The following is a 27,841-nucleotide window of genomic DNA, read 5'->3' as shown; positions in this document are numbered from 1 at the left end:
TGTGAATTTTATTTTATAAGATTTTATTGTTGAGTAATCTCTACACCCAACATGGAGCTCGAACTTACAACCCTGAGATCAAGAGTCGTGTGCTCTGTGGACTGAGTCAGCCAGGCACCCCATGTCTCAGTAGTACAAATTTTATTAAAGTCATGCTAAAACGTATAAAAGGGAGTCACAATAAACAGATTCTATATAATCCCTATAACAGGCATTAGCAATAGGGTGACGTTCAGACATATCTCACCAAGAGCCATTCTAGAAAGTTGAGGTATCACAGTAGGTAGTTTTCATGTGAGACTTGGGGAAATGAGACTCTAAAGTCTTTATGTCTACCGTGGAGAAAAATCTCTCAAAACCTGTCCATTTAAATGCAAATCAGATGCAGTCACGCTACAAAAAGAGTGTTGAGATAACCTTGGATATTTGTAAATTAAAAAGTTAAGACTTAATCATCAATTTTGCTAAACTCCAAAATCTATCATATAATTTAAAGCAAATGGGGCACCATGTTTGCAACCAGCCATTCTAGGTGAAGGTTATATGGTGGTCATTATGGTTATATTATTTTTAACTTTCTGTAAATTTGCCAATTTTCAAAAATAAGAAATGAAAAACACTGTCCATAAAAGACACCATGAATGAAGTAAAAACATAAGACATAGACGCAAAGTATTTGTCAACAAGTATCACTGATTTTAGAGAAAAAAAAAAGGGGACCCATCTAACAGGTAAATCCATCTACTGAGAGCATGGGAGAAACATCTGACAGGTGTTAAAAGAAAAAACTGATTTAGATGGCAAGAGACAGCACTATCACATAATGCCCTCACTGACATCATCTTGTGAGTTTCCAGTTATGTTTTTCTTGGTCCAACGTCGGCTACCCTATTTAATCATGCAAAACACAGAAGTCTACCTATTGGCACGTTTGCACATGACAAAGGCTCAAAAAATGTGAAACATTCATTCAGGAGGGTCAGGATAACAAAGCTCTCTCCATAAAACGAGAACGTTTTCTAACTTGAAGGAATAAAAAAATGTTTTCTCCGTTGAGTGCCTGGAAACTGTTTGATATTATGACTTTGCTATGTTACCGCTTTCATTGGCTATGCTTTACAATCAAGTAGAAATAGTAGACTGCTGGCTAAAAACTCCTCAGAGCCCTCAGAAATTGCCCACACATGGCCCGTTCGTGCCACTCCCCATACCTACCTTCCCCTTTCTGTCTGAGATCCCTGCACGGGTTGCTATCGCTTGAATCACAAAAGAGAACTGAGGCAGTCATATGGGGGCACCATGAAAACAAGGTTTTTTTTTTAAAACATGTCTTTTAATGTTTGTTTATTTTTGAGAGACAGACAGCGTTTGAGGGGGGGAGGGGGAGAGAAAGAGGGAGACATAGAGTCCCAAGCAGGCTCCAGGCTCTGAGCTGTCAGCACACAGCCCGCCCGACACGAGGCTCGAACCCACAAACCGCAAGATCATGACCTGAGCCGAAGGCGGGCGCTCAACCAACTGAGCCTCCCAGGCGCCCTTGAAAACAAGTTTTTATACAGTACAGCTTGATAGCGGGGTCTGAGGAGACTGGGGGGGGGGGGGGGGGCGGAGAAAGTAGAGAAAAATATTTGGAAAAACTAAAGTGTCCTCTGTAGACACTAGAACAACAAAGATATCTTAACTTTTTAAATAACCTAAGAGATTTTTTTTCTAATAAGCTAAGATGATTCACAGAATCAACTAAACTAGACATCATCACTTTCTTGTTTTCAAAAAACATCTATACATTGTTGGAAGGGAAAATTAGAGATATTCATGTTCAATCAAGCCCCCTTTTGCAAGTTCCCTGAGATGACACATACTGATACACACACAGCACAATGTTACGACAAAGTTATTTACAACGATCACTTAAAGTCAAACTCCTTATGACCGAATGAATCCTGCAAGATAAATTATATCCTTACAATTGGTTGTTGCTACAAATGTACTCAGATCAAGAAAACTGTCGTATTTAAAGCTCTCAAAGTAATTTTGGCACAGACGAAATCCTTTTGTTAAGTCCCTGAGCTCTTTTAAGAGGCTGGTTTTCGCACGGTCTCTTCCCCAGCCACCCGGGGCCACTCAGCGCCCGTCCTGGCCCCATGCTAACGCTAGGTCAACATGTGATGCTATAACCTTTCTAGCCCACTGTGCTCCAGCGAAACCACAGAGCTTGGAGGATACGCACAGTTGGGAGTCCCCACCCCCAAGGACGCCCCCTAGAGTTTCTCCGATGTGTATGAACAAGGCAGAAGAATCGGACGGGGTGCGTCTCGTCTCACGCGTGGGTTTTACTCCTCAAGTTGCCTACGATGAAGAGTCAGCGTTTCAGGGTCTCCAGGGCTTTATGCCGCAGATGCTCATCCAAACACTGGATGGCAAAGAGGTCAATGTCCGTGTCAAACTTGTTGGCAAACAAGTGGTGCTTGCGTAGCATCCAGTTCAAGTCACCTGCTCCGAAGACACACACAGAACGCACGTGGACCCCGCTGCAGGGCGGGTAGGGGGCCCCCTTGGAGACATCACCTTCAAAGTACTGCCACTTGACGAACCTCGCGATCGCGTGCATGTCAGACATGTCATACTTCTGGCTTAGGGACAGTGAGCCTGGGACTTCGGGGATCCTCTGGATAGTGGCCCAGAGATACTCATCTGGACTGTAGGTGTCTTTGGCCCACTCCATAAACTTCTGGATCTTCTCATTCTCTAGCACATAGCCCACATACTTCCTACTGACCACAAAATAGGCACTGCCTGAGAACAGGGGCGTTTCAAGAGGAGGGTGCATTTTGTCCGTCCCCGTGTTGGTCAGCTTTCCGTTAACAACTGTATAATGCTTTTTCCACCTTTCTTTTTTATTGGATGGCATTCTCTCGGACTCTAGGTTGTTTTCACCCATTAACGATTTGAGCTTCCGGACAATCTCCAGGTTGGTTTTAATAGGGAAATCCATGCCGCAAAGATTTATCAAGTACCTCCAGTCTGCACTCATCCTGTAGAGGTCTTGCATGCAGTTGAGGTCGGCCTGAACCCGACTCCAAGAGGCATACACCACGCTCTCCAGCTGACTGGCCACGAAGACGTTACTGAAGCAGGAGGCGATGCCCATCACCGCGGCCAAAAAGGAGTCCTCTGATTTTCTGTCCACGTGAATGCAGTAGAGATTCTGAGGCATATAGATGGCCCTCAGGAGCCTGTCAAGCATTTCGATTTTGTGATGAACCACTATAGAATACGCAATGGGAAACTCCGCCTCTTCTTTACTAAGGGGCTCTACGATATATTTGCGCCTCTTGACGAAAGAATTGCAATCTCTGGTCATGTTTATATAGTCGCTGGTTGTCCACCGAGGGCGCTGCCTAAATTTCACCGTTAGAATTTCAAGCTGTACCTTTTGGATTTCATCTACATCCCCCTGTAAAATTTTGGTACAATTAATATTACTATTGGGATTCTCCCCAACCAGCTCCAAATGCCCAACACTTACAAAGTCGGGCTTTTGATGAATTCTTAAAACAGAGAAGGTGACTAGGGAAAACACAAGAAGCAAGAAGCAGTACTTAGTGGGATAAGAGAAAAGTCTCCTTCGCAACAACTTTCTCAGCATTTCAGACAATGATCGAGGGTTTTCCCTAATTGAGGGCAGTCTTCCAGGCTTCAAACGGTCACGATTCCCCTTCTGTCGTGGCCTCGAGAGGGGTCAGTTTGCATCTGTCAAAACGGCAAAGGCATCTTGAAATGGAGAATGGCGCTAAAAGAAAAACAGAAGGAATATACATAAACGTGGTCTTTGCCGACATCTTCTCAGGTTTAAAGACCATCCTCTTGGCTAGGTCAGATATTTAAAATAGAACCAAATTGGCCAATTAGGGGAAAAGGACAGTGTCAGAAGAAACACACCATCTGTAATATTAATACTAGATTAGTAAAAAAGAATTCAAGGGGGGGGTGCCTGGCTGGCTCAGTCGGTAGAGCATGCGACTTTTTTTTTTTAATGTTTGTTTATTTTTGAGAGAGAGAGAGAGAGACACAGCGTGAGCAGGGAGGGTCAGAGAGAGAGACGGAGAGAATCCCAAGCAGGCCCCGCACGGGCAGTGCGGAGCCGGATGCGGGGCTTGAACCCACTAACCGCGAGATCATGACCTGAGCGGAAATCAAGAGTCGGGCGCCTAACCGACGGAGCCAGCCAGGCGCCCTGAGCAGGCAACTCTTGATCTCAGGGTTTTGAGTTCGAGCCCCATGTTGGGTGTAGAGATTGCTTAAAAATAAAATCTGAAAAAGATCTATGTATAAAGACGTGCTAGAATGTCCTATAATAAACATTTTACCTCTCAGGAATATGGAAGTACAAATCAGAGTTGAAGACCTAAGCTATAATTATTTTAACTCTCCACAGTTGGTGAGGTGAGTTCCTGCTCTCCCCTCTTAGTTTTATTAGCACCCTTTGCCTTGAAATCGTTACTAATCTGGGTTCCTCCCGACACACCCATTGATGTCCATTGGGTGGCACCCCCGGCCCCAAATATGTGAAGAGATCGGCTCCATTCTGCTCCTCACCAGTTTGGGACTGGAGGTGCTCTTAAGGAGAAGTTCAAAAATAGCTGTGACCTTTAAAGACTCGCGGAGGGGAAAAACAAGCCCACTGAATTGTCAAACTAAACCAGAAAGGCCCGATTTGGGCCTGTTTTGAACACGTCCATACCACGGGACCACAGGAAGAGAGGACACACACAGTCCAAACCAGGGACACGGTTGCCTTTCCTGCCACACTTTTCACAGGTTAGAATGATTAAGGCTTGTGAAAAACAAGTTGCATACAAACGATAACGTATGACAGGCCTTTTGTCTAGATTCCAACGAGGAACCCGGCCCATTTTTACTATGTTTACAAGGATTACCAAGTATGTTTTGTTTGCAAGAATCAATTTCATAACTTGGCAATCGCTTCTATAACTAATAAGGGCTACTGCTCTTTTTTTTCTTTGGAGATTTTATTTTACTTGTTTATTTTTGAAAGCTTGCTTATTTTGAGGGAGAGAAAGCGAGCGAGCACGTAGTGGGGGTGGGCAGAGAGAGGGAGAGAGAGAATGCCAAGCAGGCTCCACGCCGTCCGCACAGAGCCTGACGCGGGGCTTGATCCTGCAAACCGCGAGATTACGACCCGGGCCGAAATCAAGAGCTGGATGCTGAATGAACTGAGCCACCGAGGTGCCCCTAAGGTTTTTTTTTTTAAGTAATCTCTACAACCATCGTGGAAATTGAATTTACAATCCGAGATCAAGAGTCCTATGCTCTACTGCCTGAGCCAGCCAGGCGCCCCCAAGTGCTACTGTTCTAACAAAGAAAGTCAAATAATATTGATCGTCTCCATATCAGAGTTAGAGATCTGAAACTGGGTTTTGTTTTCTTGAAATTGTTTTTTAAGACCAGTTAGCACTAGAACTAAAAGTTCTAACTAAAAGACTAGATTAACACTAGAACTTTTAAATATTTAGTTAGCAAATAAATTGTGAATATTAACAACAGAAATAAAAATAAACAACTGGCCATTATTAGTATAACGTTATGAAAAGTATTTAGATTTTTTTTTTTTTTTTTTTTTTTTTTTTTGCCATTTAGAATTAAAGAAAGTCTGGCTTACTTAGTTCTCAGATTCCAGGTAACAGCGTTTGTAGAGGGCCTCTCCCGCAGTCAGGCTTCTTAAATGTACCAGGCATTTAGCGATGGTGCTATGCCCCACGAGGCTTTTTAAAAAATCTGTAACATGAAAAGGGAAATATGTGAAGGGATGTAACACACACGTAAGTGTACATACACATAAGCATGGTGGTGAACTAATGCTACGTATACACTTGTTGTTTCTCCCAATTATGGCTGGTTCACTTTTCACTTTTAAAATTTCTTTCCCGCCAGTCTTGTTTTCCTAATGCTTATTGTATATGGCTCAGGTTTGAAAATATTTGCAATTTGGGTCAAGCTTTTCCAAAAAAAAAAAAAAAAAAAAAAAAAAACAAACCTCTAGTAGCACGTCCCAAAGTGGGTGCCAAGGAATAGTTTAATGGTCGAATATGATTGGAAAATCCAATATGTTTTACCCTCCCCCCCCCCCCCCCACCGGGGAAGATATCTGTGCTCACTGGCCCATTAAAGACAACCTTGTAATTGAGTTAGCGGCTTAGTTCATCTTCTTGCAAGTATCTCCTCCACCACCACCCGACACCAGACCTGTATTCAAGAAACATGGGGGGGTGGGGGGGAGGGGAGGAGCCTGCTAAAATACTTAAGCATCGCAACCGCTAAGACATCAGGTCATATAAACAAACTGATGCCACTAAGCAGTTCCTACCCTTTCCCGGATCAGACATTTGAGGCAGTCTCTATGCAACCACTAAACGATCTGATCTCCAAGCTAAGTGAACAGAGAAACTGAAGTGGCCTCACACTACAAAGAAAATAAACTTCTGAAAAGTAACCTAGAAAAGTCGGTAAACAAAAGGGCAACGATGACAAACCTTGGGCAGGGTTCCTGGACAGAGGTCTGACTTCCGGAGTTAACACATTATAAAATGTCCCTTTGCAACAACAACAAGAAATTACAAGACACAGCAAGAAACACACAAGTCTGGCCCAGATACAGGAAAAAAGCAGTCAACTAAAAACTGTCCCTGAGAGAGTTGGGGCATTGGACTTCAAGACTTTGAGTCAGCTATTAGAAGTATGTTCAAAGAACCAAAAAACTGAAAGAAAGGATGAGAATGATATTTAACCAAACTGAGAATCTCAATAGAGAGAAAAATTATAATAAAGAAAAAACCCAACTGCAATGTGGAATTCAAAAGTACGATGACTGAACTGAAGAAGTGTCTAGGAGGGCTCCACAGCAGGTGTGAGCTGACAGAAGAAAAAATCAGTGGAACTGAGCAGAGGTCAAGTGAGAGAACAAGAAGAAACAAAAGAAGAACAAAAAGAAAAAAGGTACAAGAAAAATGAACAGAGGGGGCCCCTGGGTAGCTCAATGGGTTAAGTGTCCCGACTTTGGTTCAGGTCACGATCTCACAGTGAGTTCGAGCCCTGCATTGAACATTTTACTTTCATTGCAGAGCCTGCTTCAGATCCTCTGTTTCTGCACTCCCCCCTCCTGCCCCCCATCCCTGCCCTGCTCATGCTCTTTCTCTCCAAAAAATAAATCTTAAAAAAAAAAGAGAGAGAGAGAAATGAACAGAGCCTCATAGACCTGTGAGATACTATTAAGCATATTAACAGGTGCACAGTAGAACTTGCAGAAGAAAAGGTGGGGGCGGGGGGGACAGGAAACAGGGGAGAGGTAGAAAAGAATATTTAAATAATGCCAAAAACTTCCCCAATTTGATTTAAAAAAACTAATCTACACACTCAAGAGGTGTAATGAGCTCCAAGTATGCAAAATGGTACAATCGTTTTGGCAGTTTGGTCGTTTCTTACAAAGCTAAACACAGGCTCACCTTTCAACATAGTGATCATGTTCCTAGGTTTGTTTGATGGTCTAAGACAATGGCCTATGCCGGACAATGTTCTGTGTGTTCTTGAGAAGAATGTGTATTTTGTTGATGTTGGGTGAATTGTTCTACAGATGTCCATTAGTCTAGTTGGTTTATATTATAGTTCAAGTTTTCTTGTTGACGTTCTTCCTTCTATCCATTTCATAATTATGAAATGTCCTTCTTTGTCTCTAATAGTTTTTGTTTTAAAGTCTATTTTGTCAGATATTAGTATAGTTACCCTAGCTCTTTTTGGGTATTTGTCTGCATGGTGTATACTTGCATTCCTTTACTTCAACCTAATTGTGTCTCTAAATCTAAACCATGTCTCTTGTAGATATCCTATAGTTGGATTACTTTTTAAAAATCGATATTGCTGATCTCTGATTGGAGATCTTAGTCCATTTACATTTAATCTGCCACTTAAAAAAAATACTTATTCTTTTGGGAGAGCACAAGGCGGGGAAGGGCGCAGAGAGGGGGACAGAGGATCCGAAGGCGGGCTCTGCACGGACAGTCTGACAGCAGTGAACCTGAAGTGGGGCTCGTACTCACAAACCATGAGATCGTGACCAAGCTGAAGTCGGACGCTCAACCGATTGAGCCACCCAGATGCCCCTAATCTGCCTTTTGCTATGTGACCCAAACACACACCAAGGCTTCCTCACCCAGAGTCTACTAAAGAACCTGGCAAACATTTTAGCAGGGATGAGAGAGTCTCTTAGCAGAGACAGAAAGTCTCTCCCTTGAATACGGATGCCTTTCCTGAAAGGGAAGACTTCCTTGTGGACCCGACCATGAATGTTTTTAAGTAGAAAAACACAAGTTAAGAAGACATGGAAGAAGGGGCGCCTGGGTGGCTCAGTCGGTTAAGCGTCCGACTTCGGCTCAGGTCACGATCTCGCGGTCCGTGAGTTCGAGCCCCGCGTCGGGCTCTGTGCTGACTGCTCAGAGCCTGGAGCCTGTTTCTGATTCTGTGTCTCCCTCTCTCTCTGACCCTCCCCCGTTCATGCTCTGTCTCTCTCTGTCTCAAAAATAAATAAACGTTAAAAAAAAATTAAAAAAAAAAAAAAAAAGAAGAAGACATGGAAGAAGAAAATAATTCCACCATGTAAAGAAGGAAAGCCAGGACCTAACGGCAATAGATCTGAATACGTGCCTTTTTTAAATTAAAACCAAGAAGCACAAAAATATTAAGGTCTATAAATAACGAAAGTAAACTCTGACCTTTTATAATGCTGATACTAATTAAGGAGAGCTGGTCAAGGAAGGGGACAAGAAGAAAGAGGTCAAACGCACCCGAGGTAACAGTTCAGTCTCTAGAAGCGTTCCAACAGAAGAAAATGAACAACTCCAACTGGTCAGGATTGGGGTGCAGTGAAGTTCTCACTGGAGTAGGAGGACAGACAACAATGACCTCAGGGAGAGTGAGAGAGGAGGCAGCAAGTCAAATTGGAAAAGCAGACAGTCAAGAGGGAACTGATTAAACAGACCCAAGAATCCCAGGCTGACTGACAGTAGGGAAAGAAAGAATCAGCTCTATTTATGCTACAGGGTGTTCAAAAGTGTCAGAGAAATGGTGGCAGATTTCAGTGGGGGGTGAGAGTGCTTAAACAACAACAACAACAACAACAACAAAATAGTATTGACTGGCAGCTGTTTGAAAGCAACTGGGTCTTGGGGCACCTGGGTGGCTCAGTCGGTCAAACGTCCAACTTTTGGTTTCGGCTCAGGTCGTGATCTTATGGTTCATGATCTCACCAGTTGTGAGTTCGAGCTCTACACTGGGCTCTGTGCTGACAGTGCACAGCCTGCTTGGGATTCTCTCTCCCCTTCCTTCTGCCCCTCCCCTGCTCACGCTGTCTCTCTCAAAAAGAAGAAAACAGCAGTTGGGTCTTGGGGGGCCTGGGTGGTTCAGTCAGTTAAGCATCCAGCTCTTCGTTTTGGCTCAGATCATGATCTCAGTTTTGGGGATTGAGCCCCACCTTGGGCTCTGCACTGACAGCGGGAGCCTGCTTAGGTTGTCTCTCTCCTTCTGCCCCTCACCCGTTTGCACATGAGCTGTTTCTCAAAATAAATAAATAAACTTTAAAAAAATACGAAATAAAAAAATAAGAACAGTTAGGTCTCTACCCTGACAGCTGGCCAAGACCCGAGATTTCATTTCTGCAGCCTGGGGCACACCAGGCCTAATGGAAAGTGGGGTTTCCAACCAGGAAACAGTGAGGTTGAGTGAACGCAAAGACAATAGGTATTGAGATATCCTTCCCTATTTCCAGCTATCAGTTCCCAGCACTTGGACAGCCAAGCCAAAGCAGGAGTTTATTTACTAGGGAATCCAACCAGGCCAAGCCTTAAATACGCTGCTTAAATTGGAAATTTCCCCCAAATGTTCAAAAACAGATTGTGTATACGGAGAAGAAAATTAATAATAATGTCCTCAGAGAGATAGGAAAAAATACTGCATTCAACCAGTCAGTAATTAAAACAGATTATATAGCCTGAAAACAGACAAAACAACACTCCCACCCCATATGCTCTTTTGCAGTATGACCTTGTATTCTACAATCAAGAAACAGTCAAAATTCCTTTCCCCTTGAATCTGGTCAACCTCATGACTACATTGACCAGAAGAGTTTGGCAGATGTGACACTGTATGGCCACCAAGGCTGGGTTACGTAAAACCATGCTGCTTCTGGGGCACCTGGGTGGCTTAGTTAGTTGAGCATCTGACTCTTGATCTCGGCTCAGGTCTGGATCTTAGGGTTGTGAGTCTGAGCCCAGAGTTGCCTGGGTAGCGCAGTTGGTTGAGCATCTGACTTCAGCCAGGTCACGATCTCGCGGTCCGGGAGTTCGAGCCCCGCGTCAGGCTCTGGGCTGATGGCTCGGAGCCTGAAGCCTGATTCCGATTCTGTGTCTCCCTCTCTCTCTGCCCCTCCCCCGTTCATGCTCTGTCTCTCTCTGTCCCAAAAATAAACGTTGAAAAAAAAAATTTAAAAAAAAAAAAAGGTAAATTAAAAGATTTTACATCTTAAGACATGGAAATTCGCAAAACATTTACCTTTATGCGCTTTATCTCAGGAAATTACTGGAGGATAAGCGCCATCAAAACAAGTATAGGGGTGCCTGGCTGGCTCAGTGGGTAGAGTGTGCAACTCTTAATCTCGAGGTTGTGTGTTCGAGTCCACTTTGGGGGTAGAGTTTACTTAAGAAACTAAACACCACCAACAAAAAAACCGAAAGTATAAACTAAGAAGGGGGAAGGTATAAGAATCAGAAAAGGTATATCCCAGGATGATAGTAAAGGAACATCCTAGGCCATGTCACAGGCCAACAGACAACCCTAACAGGCTGGGGCAGATCAGAAGGCCCCAGGAGAGAGGTCTTCTAGATGGAACTGTTGGAATACATGAAGGGAAGAAGCATATTGAACACCGATTTCAACTACAGGCAGAGTTTGGGCAGTGAACTTGTAAACAAAGTACTTTGCAAACAAAGCAAATGATGGGAGGGTTGGGGGTGGTAATTATTGATTCCAAAGAAATCAGAGACACGCAATGATGAAAAAAGCAACCGGCGTGCTCTGTGGCTTAGCTCTGCCGGGCATCAGTCTTAATGTACACACTAGCCGTCCAATCGAGATCCAATGAAACCTTAATAGGAGCACAGAGCAACGGGAAAGATGGTCATTGAAAGCAATGGGTTGTGTGCTTCGCCCAGCGTTACACACCTGCCCGTGGGAGAGGCTCTAAGTGACATCGTTGCTCCAAGCGATAATCTCATCTACCACCCCTCCTGTTCAATCTCATCCATCACCTCTCCCAATGTCTCAACGAGGAGACAGAAGAAGTGGGGGGCTGTTTTCGCAAGGGTTAAGTACGTAGGGAGATATGTGTAAAGGAAGTCCAGAAACCACTGATTATCAAAGGTAGATTTCGGTTTGCAATTAAGTTCGGAAACGGGAGAAGACCTTACAATGTAAAAACTAACAGCTAAGTATGAGTACCGCACGACTCCGTATTTTAAAGAAACCAATTCCAAAAGATGACATTCATGCCAATCACACACTTACTAGTTTCAGTGAATTTAGCTAAGTATCACTACCTAGAAAATGGAAAAAAAGAAAAGAAAGAAACGAGCTACCTGTGGCTCAGGCTCTATTCTCCTAAACTCTTTTTAAAATAATTAATGGTAATAGTGAAAAGGCAGAGCAGGAAGAGGGAGGGAGCAAGGAATAATACAGGTTTTGTTAAAAATTTATGACGTAACCTATTTAGACCTCCAAGCGGAAGGATTTAGCGGATTTATGTGAATATGTGTATACTTATGGACACACCCTAAGAACGATCAGGATTTTTCTCTTGAGCCTCTCATTACCTTCAAGACTCCGAGACAAGGGGCAAGATAAAAAGGGCCCTGCACTCGTTAGCTCTGTTAACCTTGGGTAAGGTTAGAGCCGACAGGTGAGTCAACGGGAAGGAAGAAAGGGTGGATTTCAAAAGGGTAAACTCCTTTCTTCTCGGCAATTTCCACCACGGTAGTTCTGGCTTCAGTCCGAACAACACTATTATACAGGAGAACAATTCTCTCTACCTGTTGCCTACTGTACCATTTTGAGCAGTGGAAATGGTTTTTTGTTCTTAAAAACATACACAGGTGCATAACACGTGCGTAAACAAACGGCCAGAAGGTGAAAGCAGGGTCCACAGCCATTGTCTTCCCACTGCAGGAAGGATGGTCTCAGTTCAGTTGGCCTCTAGTCCCACTGGAGACTCCTCTAGGCTCCATTTCGCAAACTCCCAAGGACCGTCGTTGCGTGACCCAGAGGCTGCCGTGACAGGAACAAAATAGCCACTATCGTGATCGATGCTAAAGGTGTCTGTCCAAGTATCTCAGAGGATGGCGACTCAATCAAGGGTGACCAAGCGCCACCCTGAAGCAGCCAAGGGAAGGGGCAGGAAGCAGCTAAGACCCCAAGGCCATGTCCTGCCATTCGGGGTAGGGTTCTTCCACCTGTGCGTCCATGGCCTCATCGGAGGGAACCTCGCCTGTCACCTCGGGTTTCTGAGGTGTCACATTTTATTTTTAAGCGTTTTTTTTTAAAGTTTATTTATTTATTTTGAGAGAGAGAGAGAGAGCGCGCGTGCAAGTGAGCAGGGGAGGGGCAGAGGGGGGCGGAGAGAGAGGATCTGAAGTGGGCTCTGTGCTGACAGCAGAGAGCCCAATGCGGGGCTTGAACTGAAAAACCGTGAGATCATGACCTGCGCAGAAGTCAGATGCTTACCGACTCAGAAGTCAGAGGGCTTCCCGAGAAAGAGCCTTCTGTTCGCTCAACAGACATAATGAGTGATTCTCTGTGCCACATTCTGTGCCTGGCCCTGCGGTGGTGGGGGGCGCTGGGTTCAGCCCTCTCCTTCAGTCACACCATCTGGTGTTTTAGTTGTAAGATCTTATTTTGTGTGGAAAGAGGGCACAGGAAACGGGGTCCAGAGCTGTTCATAGTAGGTCTCCTATTGCCTGTGTTTCTGTGGCTGGACCCCAAGAAAACTCTGGAACAAACTCTGGGAGATGGTGACCGAAACTGTGGAGCTTGGTGTTTCTAATCATGCTCCTAAGCTTGGAGCACCCCAAGAACTTTTCCTGGCCAGTCTGGAGGAGCAGACACTGTTGGGGTCTCAGGAGCTTGTGCTAATGTGACACCTCAGGGGGTGCCTGGGTGACTCAGTGGGTTAAGCATCCGACTTCGGCTCAGGTCATGATCTCACAGTTTGCGAGTTCGAGCCCCATGTCGGGCTCTGTGCTGACAGCTCAGTGCCTGGAGCCTGCCTCAGATTCTGTGTCTCCCTCTCTCTCTCTCTGCCTCACCCCTGCTCGTGCTCTGTCTCTCTCTCTCTCTCAAGAAAATAAATAAACATTAAAGAAATTAAGTTATATAGCATAACTAATGAAAGTTTCTCAATGACCTGTTGCTGATTTTAGATGAAATTATACATAGGTTTCATCTGTGTGATCACCTATATGAGAGAAAGAAGGGAAGGAAGGAAGAGGTAAAGAAAGGGTTCTCTACACCTGAATTAATGGCATGAAAAGGTCTATAGATTTTTTTTTCATTTATTCACTATACTATTGTGGGATGAAGCTATGAACTTCAGTGAACTTCATTCATTGCTAGAAATAACATTCACTCTTCTCCGTATTGCTTCTTCCCCTGGAGGCACAACCAAGCCCTTAAGTAGCTGATGCCAGAAAGAGAAACTGAAACCTACCATTTCTGCCTAGCGGCCTCGGCTGGCCAGATGCACGGCACCCAGGTCTCTGCTGCAGAACTAACTGAAAGCTGTAAATCCACCAAGAGGGAAAGAAAGCAGATGCACCTGGGTGGCTCAGTCAGTTAAGGGTCCGCCTCTTGGTTCCGGATCAGGTCACGATCTCAGTTCGCGAGTTCAAGCCCCGGATCAAGTCACGATCTCACTTCGCAAGTTCAAGCCCCACTCGGGGCTCGGTGCTGACAGAGCCTGCTTGGGATTTTCTCTCTCCCTCTCTCTCTGCCTCTCCCCTGCTCATTCTCTCTCTCTGAAAATAAATAAACTTTAAAAAAAAAAAAAAAAAAAAAAGGAAAGAAAGGATCCAGAAGGCTTCCTCAAATACAACTGACCTGAATCTTGGAAGATGAGTAGGATTCAGACAGTAGGAAAAAGGAGAGAGAACACATCTGAAAGCCTGAAGCAAAGGAAGAGACTGTGATGTATGGCAAACCCAGTTTTAAAACGAAAAGGAAAGTGAGAGATAATAGCTGTTTGCCCCTCATGTTCCATAGCCCTGAGGACCTCTTTCCAAAATCTATTACAAGAAGTGTGTTTCTCAATGTGGTAAACCACAACAATGAATAGATTTTTTTTTTAATGCTCATTTATTTTTTGGAGAAAGAGAGAAAGAGCGCACGAGCAGGAGAGGGACAGAAAGAGAGGCAGACAGAGGAGTCGAGCGCACAGCCCGACGTGGGGCTCGAACCCAAGAACCGTGACGTCATGACCTGAGCCAAGTTGGACACTTAACCGACTGAGCCACCCAGGAGTCCCAAAAGAGGCTTTTTAAATTAAGAGGAGACACGGCATGAAGGAACATATGTTAGGAGAGCACTGGGAGGAGTGAACCCAGGTTGTGTGAACACAAAAACCTTTGTAGGTTAGTGTCATGAAAATTTGAAGGTAAAGAACAATGATCATCTGTCTGCCCCCCCTCTCAAAGACTGCCTACACATCTTTAGTGTTATCCCACTTTCCTGAATGCAGGACTTAGGGCTAAACTAACTTTGAAATGGGACAGACATGTCCTCTAAGGCGGCAGAGTTCATTTGTGGAGGCAGACCTCGATAGACTTAAATGAAATACATCTACTTATGCACGTGCGTGCACACACACATTTGTAAAAAAGGAATCTTCACCTCATTACCACTGCAGGCCAAAATCAAGCGTGAGAGATCTTATTATTCACTTCAAACTTCCAGACTGAAAAGTAGTAAACTTTTTTCTTTCATTTTTTTAAAATCTAATCCTAGGTGGTTTAGAATATTGAATAGACCACCACGGTGTTATGGAAACGAAACTTTGGATTTGAAAGGCACTTTCTTTTTTTTTTTTTTTTTTTTTTTTAATTTTTTTTTTCAACATTTATTTATTTTTGGGACAGAGAGAGACAGAGCATGAACGGGGGAGGGGCAGAGAGAGAGGGAGACACAGAATCGGAAACAGGCTCCAGGCTCTGAGCCATCAGCCCAGAGCCTGACGCGGGGCTCGAACTCCCGGACCGCGAGATCGTGACCTGGCTGAAGTTGGACGCTTAACCGACTGCGCCACCCAGGCGCCCCTGAAAGGCACTTTCAAGTTCATTTTTTCCGCTCTTAATTTGGATGATGAGAAAACTAGGGCACAGACAGCACATGGCTGGCTGGGCCACACATCAAGAACAATTCTCTAGCAGAGACATCTTAACACTGGCCCTGGTTTCCGTCCCACCTGCTCGTCACACAGCCCGTGTGTCAAGGGTTTTCTGAACAATCCCGATTTCAAATATTCCAGGCTTTAAATACTTCCCAGGACCAGAAATTCTAATTCCAAAATACTAGATTCCTTTTTGTTGTTAAAGGAAGTCCTAAAATTCCAGGTCATAACATATGTCTGGATTTTTGGCCTGCTAATCACAATTGTCAGGGTAGATATTCTCTATCATACAGAAAAATATCAAGTTAATCTTTGGCAGAAATGAGAAGCGCTCTTTTCAACATGTTAAAGTCCAGCTCAACCTCTAGCATGTGGTCCTGTTCCCAAATTGCAGTTGATCGTCCCTTCTTCGAAATCGAACGTCACTCGCTCACAGAGTCAGCCACAGAGAAAAACAGCAGTGTGAACTCAAACAGGAGGGACTATAAATCACAACTATGTCATGTCCTTTTTCTTTTTTTAATATTTATTTATTTTTGAGAGAGAGAGAGCGTGAGCAGGGGAGGAGCAGAGAGAGAGGCGGACAGAGGATCCAAAGAGGGTTCGGTGCTCACAGCAGAAAGCCCGACGCAGGGCTCGAACTCACAGACCATGAGATCATGACCTGAGCCGAAGTTGGTCCCTCAACCGACTGAGCCACCCAGGTGCCCCGCAACTATGTCACGCCTTAATGCATGATTTCAGCAAGCTGCCTAATCTCTCCAAGTGTTATTAGCTTCCTCATCTGAAAAATCGAGGTCATGATGCCCTCCTCAGGGGGTTGGTGGTGTTTAGAAAACCCTACAAAGCACTTCGTACAGGGACTAGTATGTGGTAGTTTCTCCATAAACAGAAGAGGTGTCATCACCATCATCTCCCATTTTAGCATGAAATTCCACATAACCTGGTCTCTGTAACTGGTCCATGCACAGCGTCAGTGAGCTACTGGTAACTGGGCTAGTCTCAGACTCCTAGCCCACCCCCTCTATTCATGCTGTTCCCTGGGAAGGAAGGAGGGAGGGAAGGAAGGAAGTTCCCTGGGAAGGAAGGAAGGAAGGAAGGAAGGAAAGAAAGAAAAGAAAGAAAGAGGGAGAGAGAGGGAGAGGAAGAAAGAAAGAAAGGGAGAGAGGGAGGGAAGGGAAGGATGGAAGGGAGGAAGAAAGGAAGGAAGGAAGAAAAAAAAAAAGAAAGGAAAATCCCCTCTTTCCCTCAACGAAAGGTACAGCAATGAACGCCTTGGATGCTTTTGTTAAATGTACCTTCAAGCTCATAGTCTTTTCCAGATAAGAAAACCAGAGTACAGTATCTAGATGCTCCCAGTTATGGTGCGTTGGGGAGCATACCGTGAATTTGAAGCCCCCTGTGTGTGGTCTGACAGATGGAGTCTCTATAAAGAAACCCCAAAGAACTGGCCTCATACCGCGCGGTGCTCATCAAATCTTCCGCACTGACCTTACCTTTCTGCACAGCGCACGAGGGCGGTTGGGTTGGGTCAGGGGTCCCCAACTCCTGAGTGACACAGCACTCTGCTGCTCCTCAGCAGGTGGGCGGCGGACAGGGGCTGGGGACGCCGAACTCCGGCCAGGCTGAGCTGGGCGAGCGGAGGACGGCGATGACCGGGAAGTCCCGCTGCAAGACAAAGTACCAATCAGGTTGTACTTGCACAAGTCCGAGGACTCCCTTTCTTTTTTATGTTATTGACAGCGTCTGAAATTGACAGGCACTTGACGAACTACGTGTTCGCTACAGCGGTGGTTTCATTTCCTTACAAAGGAGGTTTTAAAATTGATGGCACTTTTACCCTGGAAGTTATTTTGGGATTAAGGAGATTGTTCACGGGAAGAGTTACGCAACCCTGGAACTGTTACTTTCCCTCTCACTTCGACAGTCAAGGAAACTGAGGCTTTAGGCTGCCTTGACTAAGGTCATTGGCTCCAGTTTACCAGCAGGGCTGACTCCCCAAAGGCAGAGGGAACAGAGCAGTCTCACTTTCCGGCCAAGAACACCCCTGGGTCCGGTTGTTTTAACTGCTTCGAACCATACCTTGCCCTACCTCCTACCTTCCAAGGAGCCCCAGAACCTTCCAAACGTTCCTGCGGGTGTCAGTAAGACAACTCTTCTTCTGAAGGCCTCAGCCCTAAGGTACAGCAGAGCAACCTCTTCAACATCAGATACCCAATGCGATAAGTGATCTGACCACTCCCTCAAAGCAGGCGCATAAATTTGAGTGGCAAACTTTATCCAACATTTTCATTGTATCCAGATTACATTTAGGTGTCTTTCTTGAATTCGAAGGTATTGCCAAAGCCAAGAATGAGGGAATTCTCTACGTAATAACATGAAAAGAAGGTTTTTGAGATGAAACAGCATCCAGATAAGCTGCATTCCAGTCTGTACAGAATAAACCCACTAAAAAACAAGGCTCCAAATATATTGTCAGTGGTCACTGGACAAATTTGAGAAGCACACACCCGAAAAGATTCAGTGGTCCTCTTTTTGTTTGGGGGAAGGGGTATTTTTTTTCAAGCGCCTTTGAAATGTTTAAGTCTTTAATTTTCACTCAAAATTGCAAACTGAGATTAAATGGCCCAAATCCTCCAACATAAGCTCCGGTTAAACAGGCTCGCAAAGCATTACAGTGAGGACACTTTCCAAACAAACAAAAAGCTACTTAGAGTTCCAGGCCGGTTACACATCGTTTTCCTATTCCCTTCTGATGCCTGTCCAGGGACACTACTGACTTAGATTTGTGAGTAGATGTCATAGCATCTGGGATTCAATTTCCTATTCTGGTTTTTTTTTTTTTTTTTTTCATTTTTTTTTTCATTTTTTTTTTTTTAAATGGACACCAGAGAGTCTTTATTGTTTTTGCCACAATTAGTAGGTGTCTTGTGGTTGGATACTAAGGGTATTTCCCAATTATATTGTTATGAACACGAACTATGAACTCTTTTGAAGATACACATAGTGTTTTCTCTTGGCTTTATAAAGGATTTCTAGGAATAGGATGCTTGGATCAAAACTTCCAAGTTTCTGTGGCTCTTGACTGCCTTCCAAACGGACTATAGTCACTTATACTGCCACTCATAATATCTGAGCACCATTTTCTCTACATTTACTACGTAATTATCTTAACTATGTACCACACATTCATCCACTGTGTAATTATTTTTGTCAATATCCCAGCTGTAAAATGCTACATCACTGAGTTTCATTTTGTATTTCTTTGATTACCAGGGGCTCAATATTTTCTCTTGAGTATGTTTACATGGGAGAAGAAGGACAGTTTAGTAGCAATGATTTCAGCTCTGAAGCCAGACTGCTCAGCTCACAAACTGGGTGTCATCACCCACTAACTCAGACTCCCGGAAGCTCTTAAATTCTCCAGGCTTCGGCTTCTTCTCTGGTAAAAATAATAACAAATGAGAACAAGAACAGAGGCACCTGGGTGGCTCAGTCGGTTAGGCGGCTGACTTTGGCTCAGGCCATGATCTCATGATCATGTTTGGGAGTTTGAGCCCCGCATCCGGCTCACTGCTGTCAGCACAGAGCCTGCTTCAGATCTGTCCCCCTCTCTCCATCTCTCTTAAAAATAAATAAACATTAAAAAAAAAGAAAGAGAAGAATAGTAGTTTTCGGCCACTTGATTGAATTAGGGTCATGTGTACCTTTAGAGTTTTCATAAAGAAAAATATAAGTCAAAAACTTATATTTGACAGATGGGCCCTTAATAAACATTAGCAATTTGTTCATTATTATTATTATTATTTAGATTTTCTCTTCTCTGGACAACGTTCAAATCTTTAGTTTATTCTTACAGGTAACTTTTTTCAGACCTCCAAAATCAGAAACTGTATTTTAGGTTTACTAACCCGAATGCACTCAATTTAATTCCACACCCAGGCAGCTATTACACAAAACGGAATCCTAGGTTCTGGGGGAAAAACACAATCATAAAAAATGTGTCTCCCTGATCTCAAGGAATTCACACAAAGGTTATAGGTGGAGCCTTCTGGGGGAAATTATAGGTTGGGTCCATATAGTTAAAAACTATTTTGGGAACTGGCAATGCAAGCTGGTGTAGCCACCCTGGAAAACAGTATGGAGGTTCCTCAAAAACCTAAAAATAGAACTACCCTACGACCCAGCAATTGCACTACTAGGCATTTATCCACGGGATACAGGTGTGCTGTTTCGAAGGGACACAGGCACCCCCATGTTTATAGAAGCACTATTGACAATAGCCAAAGTATGGAAAGAGCCCAAATGTCCATCGATGGAAGAATGGATAAAGAACATGTGGTATATATATATATATATATATATACACACACACACACACACACACACACACACAATGGAGTATTACTCGGCAGTCAAAAAGAATGAAATCCTGCCATTTGCATCTACGTGGATGGAACTGGAGGGTATTATGCTAAGTGAAAGTAGTCAGAGAAAGACAAAAATCATATGACTTCACTCATAGGAGGACTTTAAGAGACAAAACAGATGAACAGAAGGGAAGGGAAACAAAAATAATACACAAAACAGGGAGAGGGACACAAACAGGGAGCGTGAATATGGAGAACAAACAGGGTTACTGGAGGGGTTGTGGGAGGGGGGGATGGGCTAAATGGGTAAGGGGCACTAAGGAGTCTACTCCTGAAATCATTGTTGTACTATATGCTAATTTGGATGTAAATTTTTATAAACAGAAAATAAAATAAAAATAAATAAATATCATAAATTGCAAAAACAAAAACAGAAACAAAAAACCTATTTTGGGAACAGTGCATCCGTTATAGTGCTGAAAGGAACTTTCCAGAACAGCTAGCCAGCCGGGCTAGAAACAATAGATCTGAGGGTGCCCCCTGGGGCTGGGGAGGTTACAAGGGACTCACTCCTGGGATGGCCATACTCCACGAGCAGCTACTACTTCCGGAATTTTTGTTGTAAACCAAGTGTTTTGTTCATTAGCAATGGTGTTAGAAATGAAGCTTCCTGGATGAACTTAATGACTTTTAACAAGATTGACATGAGAAAAGAGTAAGCAAAGATGAGATCGGGGTGTTCCAACTCTGTGGATGGAACTGGGGCATCCCAGAGGTGCGTTCTGCACGCATATCAAAAGGACGATCAAGCCCAGCAAGTCGATTAGCCCAGGATAGTGCCTTGGGCGCATTCCTGGGTCCCACCACTGATTCCAGAAAACTCATGACTACTTGATTGCGACCCGGTGATCAGCTGAATCCTGCTGCTACCCCAAATGAGCCTTTTGTGGGAGATGCGGTCAGAGTCCCCAGACGGGGCAGAATGGACTCAAGACTTGGTTTGGAACCCTCACCTTCACCTGCAGAGGAGAATGTAGCCCTCTCCAATCTGCTTACCAAAAAGACCCAAAACGGCTTGAGTCAAGAACCACATGGCCTATGTTGAAATGACTTAATGCATTTACCTGTCCTAGAGCATAGCACTGGCCACAACACTCCAGAAGTTTCTTTTCTTCTTCTTCTTCTCTCTCTCTTTTTCAAAGCATTTAAAGTGGATTATCGAAAAGTAAGTCGAACGTACCCATTTCGAGAGAAGCAAGACACATACATACACTTTGTATTCGTTGCTTTTCAGAGTTTGAGCTGTAGTGGCAATTTTGTTCTCCATGAATGAATTATAGGAGCACGTCATGGGGAAGAGGTAGTCTTATAAGGAAATCGATTTCTCAAATTGCCGTGGGGGGAGCCCCACTTTGACTCCACTGTCAGTGATAGGCTTGTAAATTTTTTCGCGCCAACACTAAGAGTAAAACCTTTGAGTAAAGTCCTATCGATATATGTATCTTTCTGAAACAATTTCGTGTACTACTATGATAGGAAACAACAGAATAAAATAGGCAGAGAAGGAAAAGATCAGGACCTCAAGTCCCCAGGTAGGGAAGAACACACATTTTGGAACAAGGCTGGGAATGTCTGACCACAGCAAACCCCCTCAGGGGTAAGGTTCCTCTTAAGAATGTAACCGACCCCACCTACTCCCCCTCAGGCTTGCTTCAGGAATGTGACAAAAGACCTGACTCAAAATCAGTAGACCAGAAGACCAGTGACCCACCGGGAACCTCACCTTAGGGCCGAAGACCACCCCTCATACAATGGAAATGAGCCAATCAGGAATGGACCACCCAGCACCTAGAGGCGTCAAGCCAATGAAGAGTAAAACCTGAGAAGGAACCTGGGGGCAGGAAGGGGAGGGGGATGACTAGACCCTCATAAAACAAGGACCCTCCCCTATAGTTGCAGGCACTCACTTTCCAACGCCCCCCCTCTGTGAAGAGAGCTCATACCCTTCTTGCTTTCTGATCCTATACTCCAAAGAGCTCTGCCTGCTGCTCATTTTGTGTCCGCCTCTTCACTCCTCGAAGGGGTGAGATGACAAATCCCAGGTATTGAGGTAAAAAAAAAAACAACAACCCTGCCACCCTACTGCGCTAATAAATTCTGCACATTGTAAAACAAAAAAGACGGGGAGAGGAGGACTAAAGCCTATTCGTTTAGTCACTTATGGCATAAAAGATGAATTGTTATTAATATTTGTAGTGAAAGCAATATATTACTAAATCTGTTTAATTTTTGAAAATCTCTTGGTCAATGATGTTGTGATAGAGCACTTTGAAGGACGCTCCAAGCTTGTGTATTCTAACATTGTAAGGGCTGTCTGGGGGGGCGCCTGGGTGGCTCAGTCGGTTAAGCGGCCGACTTCGGCTCAGGGCATGATCTCACAGTCCGTGAGTTCGAGCCCCGTGTCGGGCTCTGTGCTGACAGCTCAGAGCCTGGAGCCTGTTTCGGATTCTGTGTCTCCCTCTCTCTCTGACCCTCCCCTGTTCATGCTCTGTCTCTCTCTGTCTCAAAAATAAATAAACGTTAAGAAAAAAAAATTTTTTTAATAAAAAAAAAAATAAGGGCTGTCTGGGGTGACAGGGATAGGCTGGGGAACACAGTAGAACACTCACAGCGCCGCTCCCTGATTCTTGATACTTAGTGTTCAATCTACCCACCAATTATACAAAGGGGTTTTTTTGGTGAATTTCAGCTGGTAGTTCTCACATCAACTGTCCTCGCAGACCCCCCACTGGGTGTCATCACATTTTTATAAATCTGACAAATGGGTCAAAACCCAGGGATCCTCTTCACTTGAAAGATTTTGTCAGACAATTCCTTTTCTAAGTTTCTAAAGGTTTTTTTTTTTTTAAGAGATTTGAGGGGCGCCCGGATGGCTCAGTGGGCTGAGCATCTGACTTCGGCTCAGGTCATGACCTCACGACTTGTGGGTTCCAGCCCCGCTTCCGGTTTGCTGCCCTCAGCCAGTCAGCACGGAGCCCCTTCGGCTCCTCGGTGCCCCCCTCTCTCTCTCTGCCCCTCCCCCCTCACGCTCTCTCAAAAAAATAAAACATTTTTTAAGAAATTAAAAAAAAAAAAAAGTTTTGGTCAGTCACGAAATCTACCGTATTTCTTGGCAACATGTTTACGTTAGCGGTGAAAACATTTCCCAGCAGCTGTTTCCAGAACGGGTCTCTGTAGCCGCAGTTCTTTTGAAAAGCAGTCACTCTCCCTGTCACTGTGAAACTTCACAATTACCTTGAGGGTTCCTGGTGGACTCCCTTTCCTCCCGCCATCTCGAGGTGTTCATCAACCCAGAAGTTCTCCAAATTGGGTGGATCCAGAGTTTTCATAGCCCAGTATCTAGGCATGCCCCTCCCGTCTTCCCAGAGGACAGTGGTTGGGTCTAAAAGCTTCAGCTCTCTAATTACTTGTTCTGGCTGGCGACCAGACCCATCCGGAGGTGCCCCCACGCCTAAGCTACCTCAAAGGCCACCTAGATGCCCCCACGCCTAAGCTACCTCAAAGGCCACCTAGGTGCCCCCATGCCTAAGCTACCTCAGGAGCATAAACTCAGGTATGGAAAAGAGCTTCCATGAATAACAAAAGACATTCCTCTCCTCCCAAACTCTCAGGAAATTCCAGAGCTCCGGTCAGGAACCAAGGACAAAGACCAAACACGTATTTCTTATTCTGTCAGGGCCAGGCACAGTGGCAATCAACATTATTTACAATACTGTCCAAGGACCCTACCACAAGGTGGGGCACCGGAAAATTCTTGATAAATACTGGCTGACGGAATATCTGGCTTCACACACAAACACTCCCTACTCAGCAGGTTTTGCCTCCTCCTTCAGAGAGCTCAAAGCTGAGGCCCCTTATCCAACCCCTCCCTCCCTCCTTCCATCAAAGACCAATCCCCCAACCTGTGTAATGGAATCGAAGAGCTTTCTGCCTTCTCTGAAACCTGGCCCGCTCATTCTTCAAGTATTTCTCACTCCCACATCTTTGGCCTCTCCCTCTCCATCAGGAACTTGCCAGCAACCTCAGAACTTGTTTGAGTCTCTCCAATCACTAGTGGAAAATGGACGGAAGGAAGGAAGAAGGAAAGAAGGGAGGGAGGGAGTGAGGGAGGGGAGGGAGGGAAGAAAAGAAAGAAAGAAAGAGAAAGAAAGAAAGAGAAAGAAAGAAAGAAAGAAAGAAAGAAAGAAAGAAAGAAAGAAAGAAAGAGAGAAAGAAAAGAACACCCACAGTCCCCATATTTCCTCCCTGTCCTCTATGTCTGTTTTGGTTTTTCTCTCCAGGTCAGTGCCTCCTCCTGTCATCCCATACCCCTCCTCAAATGATCTTTCTTATACACAGTGATTATTTACATGCAACAGCTGCCAACATGTATGACCCTGGGATCATGACCTGAGCTGAAATCAAGAGTTGGACGCTCAACTGATGGAACCACCAGGTGCCCCGCAGCCCATCTCTTTCATGAGTTCCAGATGCCAATTCCTTGTCCCCAGTGGGATGTCTCACAAGCAAAACCCGTCTGAATGGAACTCCCTTCCCTCCCAGCCTCATGCCAACCTGCTCCCCTCCGGGGGTTCCCGAACACCATAAATGGTTTCACCACCCTATTCCGCTCTCTCCCTCTCCCTCCCTCTCTCTCTGCCCCTCCTCCACTCATGCTCCGTCTCTCAAAAATAAACACAAGGGGAAAAAAAATTCTCAGACTACAGAAATATATGGTTGTCTTTGTTATTGCTGTTAGCTAAAAGCTTTTAATGTTTCCTAAAACTAAATTCTCCTCTGAACATGATCTACAGTAAGTCTCGTTATTAAAATTCTTGCGTAGAATTTTTTCTTGGAGTTCTATTAGGGATTGGGTCAATTTCCAAATCAACAAGCGTGGTTCATTGACATCTTATCACCTTAAAAAAATTAAAAGACATGGGGCGCCTGGGTGGCCCAGTTGGTTAAGCCTCCAACTCTTGATTTCGGCTCAGCTCCCATCTCATGGTTCCTTAAGTTAGAGCCCCTCGATTCAGTTAGAGCCCCGTGCTGATGGTGTGGAACTCAGGAGTTTAAACTTTAGAGACTTAACAACTGCACTTAAGCCTTCCTTGGAGACAAATCCTGGCAGGACACGTGTGGCTGTTCACCAAGAACACCAGTTTGGTCACTGTTATTATAAGAATATTTTAAAATGCAGATGTTTGTTTGAACATTACACATAGCTTCTCTAGTCACTAGAAGCTTAAAAGTTAATTGTATTTATAGCGTAGTTCCTAAGTGCTACAGCACTTCCAAAACTGGCTCATTCTTTTCCTCAACCAGGCAACTTTGTCCTCCAGGGGACATGTGGCAACCTCTGGAGTCGTTCAGATTGTGGTAACTGTAGGGAGGAGCCTGTCGGCATCCAGAGGGTGGTACCAGGGGGGGCTGGTGCACATCTCACAATGCACAGTACAATCTCCACAACAAAAGCTTAACTGGCCAAAAAATGTCAAATTTGAGAAACACTGTTCTAAACAGCCATAGCATTTGCCACAGATGGGCAGCAAGGAAGCACGACAACCCTAAGCCAGGCATCCAAAGCCAATGTGGTTAAGAATACAGATAAGCGCGGGGCGCCTGGGTGGCGCAGTCGGTTAAGCGTCCGACTTCAGCCAGGTCACGATCTCGCGGTCCGGGAGTTCGAGCCCCGCGTCAGGCTCTGGGCTGATGGCTCGGAGCCTGGAGCCTGTTTCCGATTCTGTGTCTCCCTCTCTCTCTGCCCCTCCCCCGTTCATGCTCTGTCTCTCTCTGTCCCAAAAATAAATAAAAACGAAAAAAAAAAAAAAAAGAATACAGATAAGCCGGGCACCTGGCTGGCTATCTCGGTTGAGCTTCCGACTTCGGCTCAGGTCATGATCTCACGGTCCGGGCCATGAGTTCAAGCCCCACCTCGGGCTCTGTGCTGACAGCTCAGAGCCTGGAGCCTGCTTTGGATTCTGTGTCTCCCTCTCTCTCTGCCCCCTTCTTCCCCAGACTCCCCCCACCCATCCTGTCTCTCTCTCTCTCTCAAAAATAAATAAACACTAAAAAAAAAAAAAAAGAATACAGATAGGCCCCCAAGAGAAACACACATGATTTACATGACCAGTCATTTGGGAACTCCTCTTATAAGTCAGGGAGTTAGGCATTTGACATTCTGAACTAGAACCATGAATAAATTTTCATTAGAATGACTCTTACAAATAGGGACACAATTCCTTGGTTGGCCCATAAAAGACTCCTTAACTCGGTGCAGCTGAAGTACCCCCATACTTCATAGAAAACAGACACAGAATCAGAAGAAATCCTTTTCAACAGTATTCATCTGTTTCGCACCACCGCACTCTGCAGCAAACGCACAATACCATCATAGGTCAGAATTTTTCATTCACCGAAAAACGCAATCACCAGGTAGAGCAGTTTCTAAGATCTAACAATGAGTGATGCATGAACCAAATCTGACTTGATTTCTTGGGTTTTAGAAAAGAAAAAAAAGAGCCAATATGTAAATCAGGTTTCACTTAAAAAAAAAAAATGAAGGGGCGCCTGAGTGGTTCAGTTGGTTGGGCGACTTTGGCTTGGGTCATGATCTCACAGTTTGTGGGTTCGAGCCCCACTTGGGGCTCTGTGCTGACAGCTCAGAGCCTTGAAGCCAGCTTCGGATTCTGTGTCTCCTTCTCTCTGCCCTCCCCGCTTGCACTCTGTCTCTCAAAAATAAATAAACATTAAAAAAAATTGTTTTTTTAATGAAGATTTTTCAGCTATTGACGGGTGGGCAGAAAGGTTTGGTCACACTGGGCCAGAATCCCTGCATGGTTACGGGTAGGGAACAGTCAATACCCACACCACACAGATTTTTTTTTTAGCAGGTCCACCGTAGGTCACCTGCAACTAACCAAGGCCCCCTGAACTCCCCCCGTCCATCATCATCGGTCAGTCCCTACACATAGGTGATTCTGTACATAGTGGAAAGTTCTCAGGGACAACATTTTTCTTAGTGTTAAGCAACTAAGTTACAAATGGAAAAAAAGCAACTTGGGGTTGGAAGTAGTATTATAATCAGTCAAGGATGAATTATAATTAAAGAAGGATGAAACCCACTACAGATTTGGGGCCCAGGCTAAGGAGGTCCTTCCCAGAGCCAGTCCCCGAAGAACAACCTGGAGGCAACCTTCAAACCCTCACCATGAAATGGAACACTCAACTCCTCCCACTTACCAATAAAAACTTCGTAAAAGTAAACACACGGTTTATTACATTGTTCTTTTAAAAGGGAAGAGTTCGCCCTTTCTAAGAACTCAAAGTTTCCCCGAAACTACCATCCTGAACGTGTTGGGGGGAAAGTCCATTAAGCCAGAGCAGATATCCATAGAGCTCAGTGTTTCTTCTTTTTTGCCAGAAGTGAAATCTGTTACCATGTTCCCCGGCAGGGGAGCCTGTCTGGAACTGCCTGGGCTCCTAGCAGGTAATTTACACTGATCTCTAAAACCCATTCGCCCCTCCCCCTCCCTTCCAAAACAAATCTGCCTTTCAGAACCGCTCTGAAAGGGGGACAGAATGCCCAGAGCAGGGGACCAGTCCCCGACTGGGGGCCTCACCTACCACTCACCAAATTCAGGCCACACAATCCCGTAGCCTGTTCTCATCGCTAGGAACCACTGCTTTCTGCCAACCCCGCATATCCTTCCAAGTTGGCCTCTTGTCTTACTATTTGTAAAACGAAGGCTCTCTTCCCTCTAGAAAGAAAGAAAGCAAAAGGCGCCGAGGTTGCCAGGTGGCTACAAACCTCACCTCCGCCTGGGCAGCCCATAAGGCCCAGCCTGGATCTGCAGGCGACCTCATCCACCGCGAAAGAGAAGCGTGCGGCCTGCTGGGGTGCCTGGGGCTCGTTCTGCATCGAAAGAAAGCG

General features: G+C 44.8%; 1 protein-coding gene across 4 annotated transcripts; it reads right to left on the bottom strand.

Moving 5' to 3' along the window:
* Positions 1-124: 124 nt before the first annotated feature.
* On the bottom strand, positions 125-27,841 carry GCNT1 (glucosaminyl (N-acetyl) transferase 1). Of its 4 annotated transcripts, none has more exons than XM_043567427.1 (5): positions 27,724-27,841; positions 16,996-17,167; positions 8,859-8,976; positions 5,684-5,799; positions 125-3,793 (listed from the first exon to the last, which is right to left on the bottom strand). In XM_043567427.1, the coding sequence occupies exon 5, from the start codon at positions 3,647-3,649 to the stop codon at positions 2,363-2,365; it is 1,287 nt and encodes a 428-aa protein (XP_043423362.1). In that variant the 5' UTR covers positions 3,650-3,793; positions 5,684-5,799; positions 8,859-8,976; positions 16,996-17,167; positions 27,724-27,841; the 3' UTR covers positions 125-2,362. The 4 variants fall into 4 exon arrangements, with proteins under 4 accessions (XP_043423362.1, XP_043423360.1, XP_043423359.1 ...); XM_043567425.1 differs by having other exon boundaries at positions 8,859-8,948; XM_043567424.1 differs by lacking the exon at positions 8,859-8,976.

Source organism: Prionailurus bengalensis, chromosome D4 (genome assembly GCF_016509475.1).
Source record: "Prionailurus bengalensis isolate Pbe53 chromosome D4, Fcat_Pben_1.1_paternal_pri, whole genome shotgun sequence".
Classification (NCBI taxonomy): Eukaryota; Metazoa; Chordata; class Mammalia; order Carnivora; family Felidae; genus Prionailurus; species Prionailurus bengalensis.
This window is presented reverse-complemented; position numbering and strand designations above follow the sequence as displayed.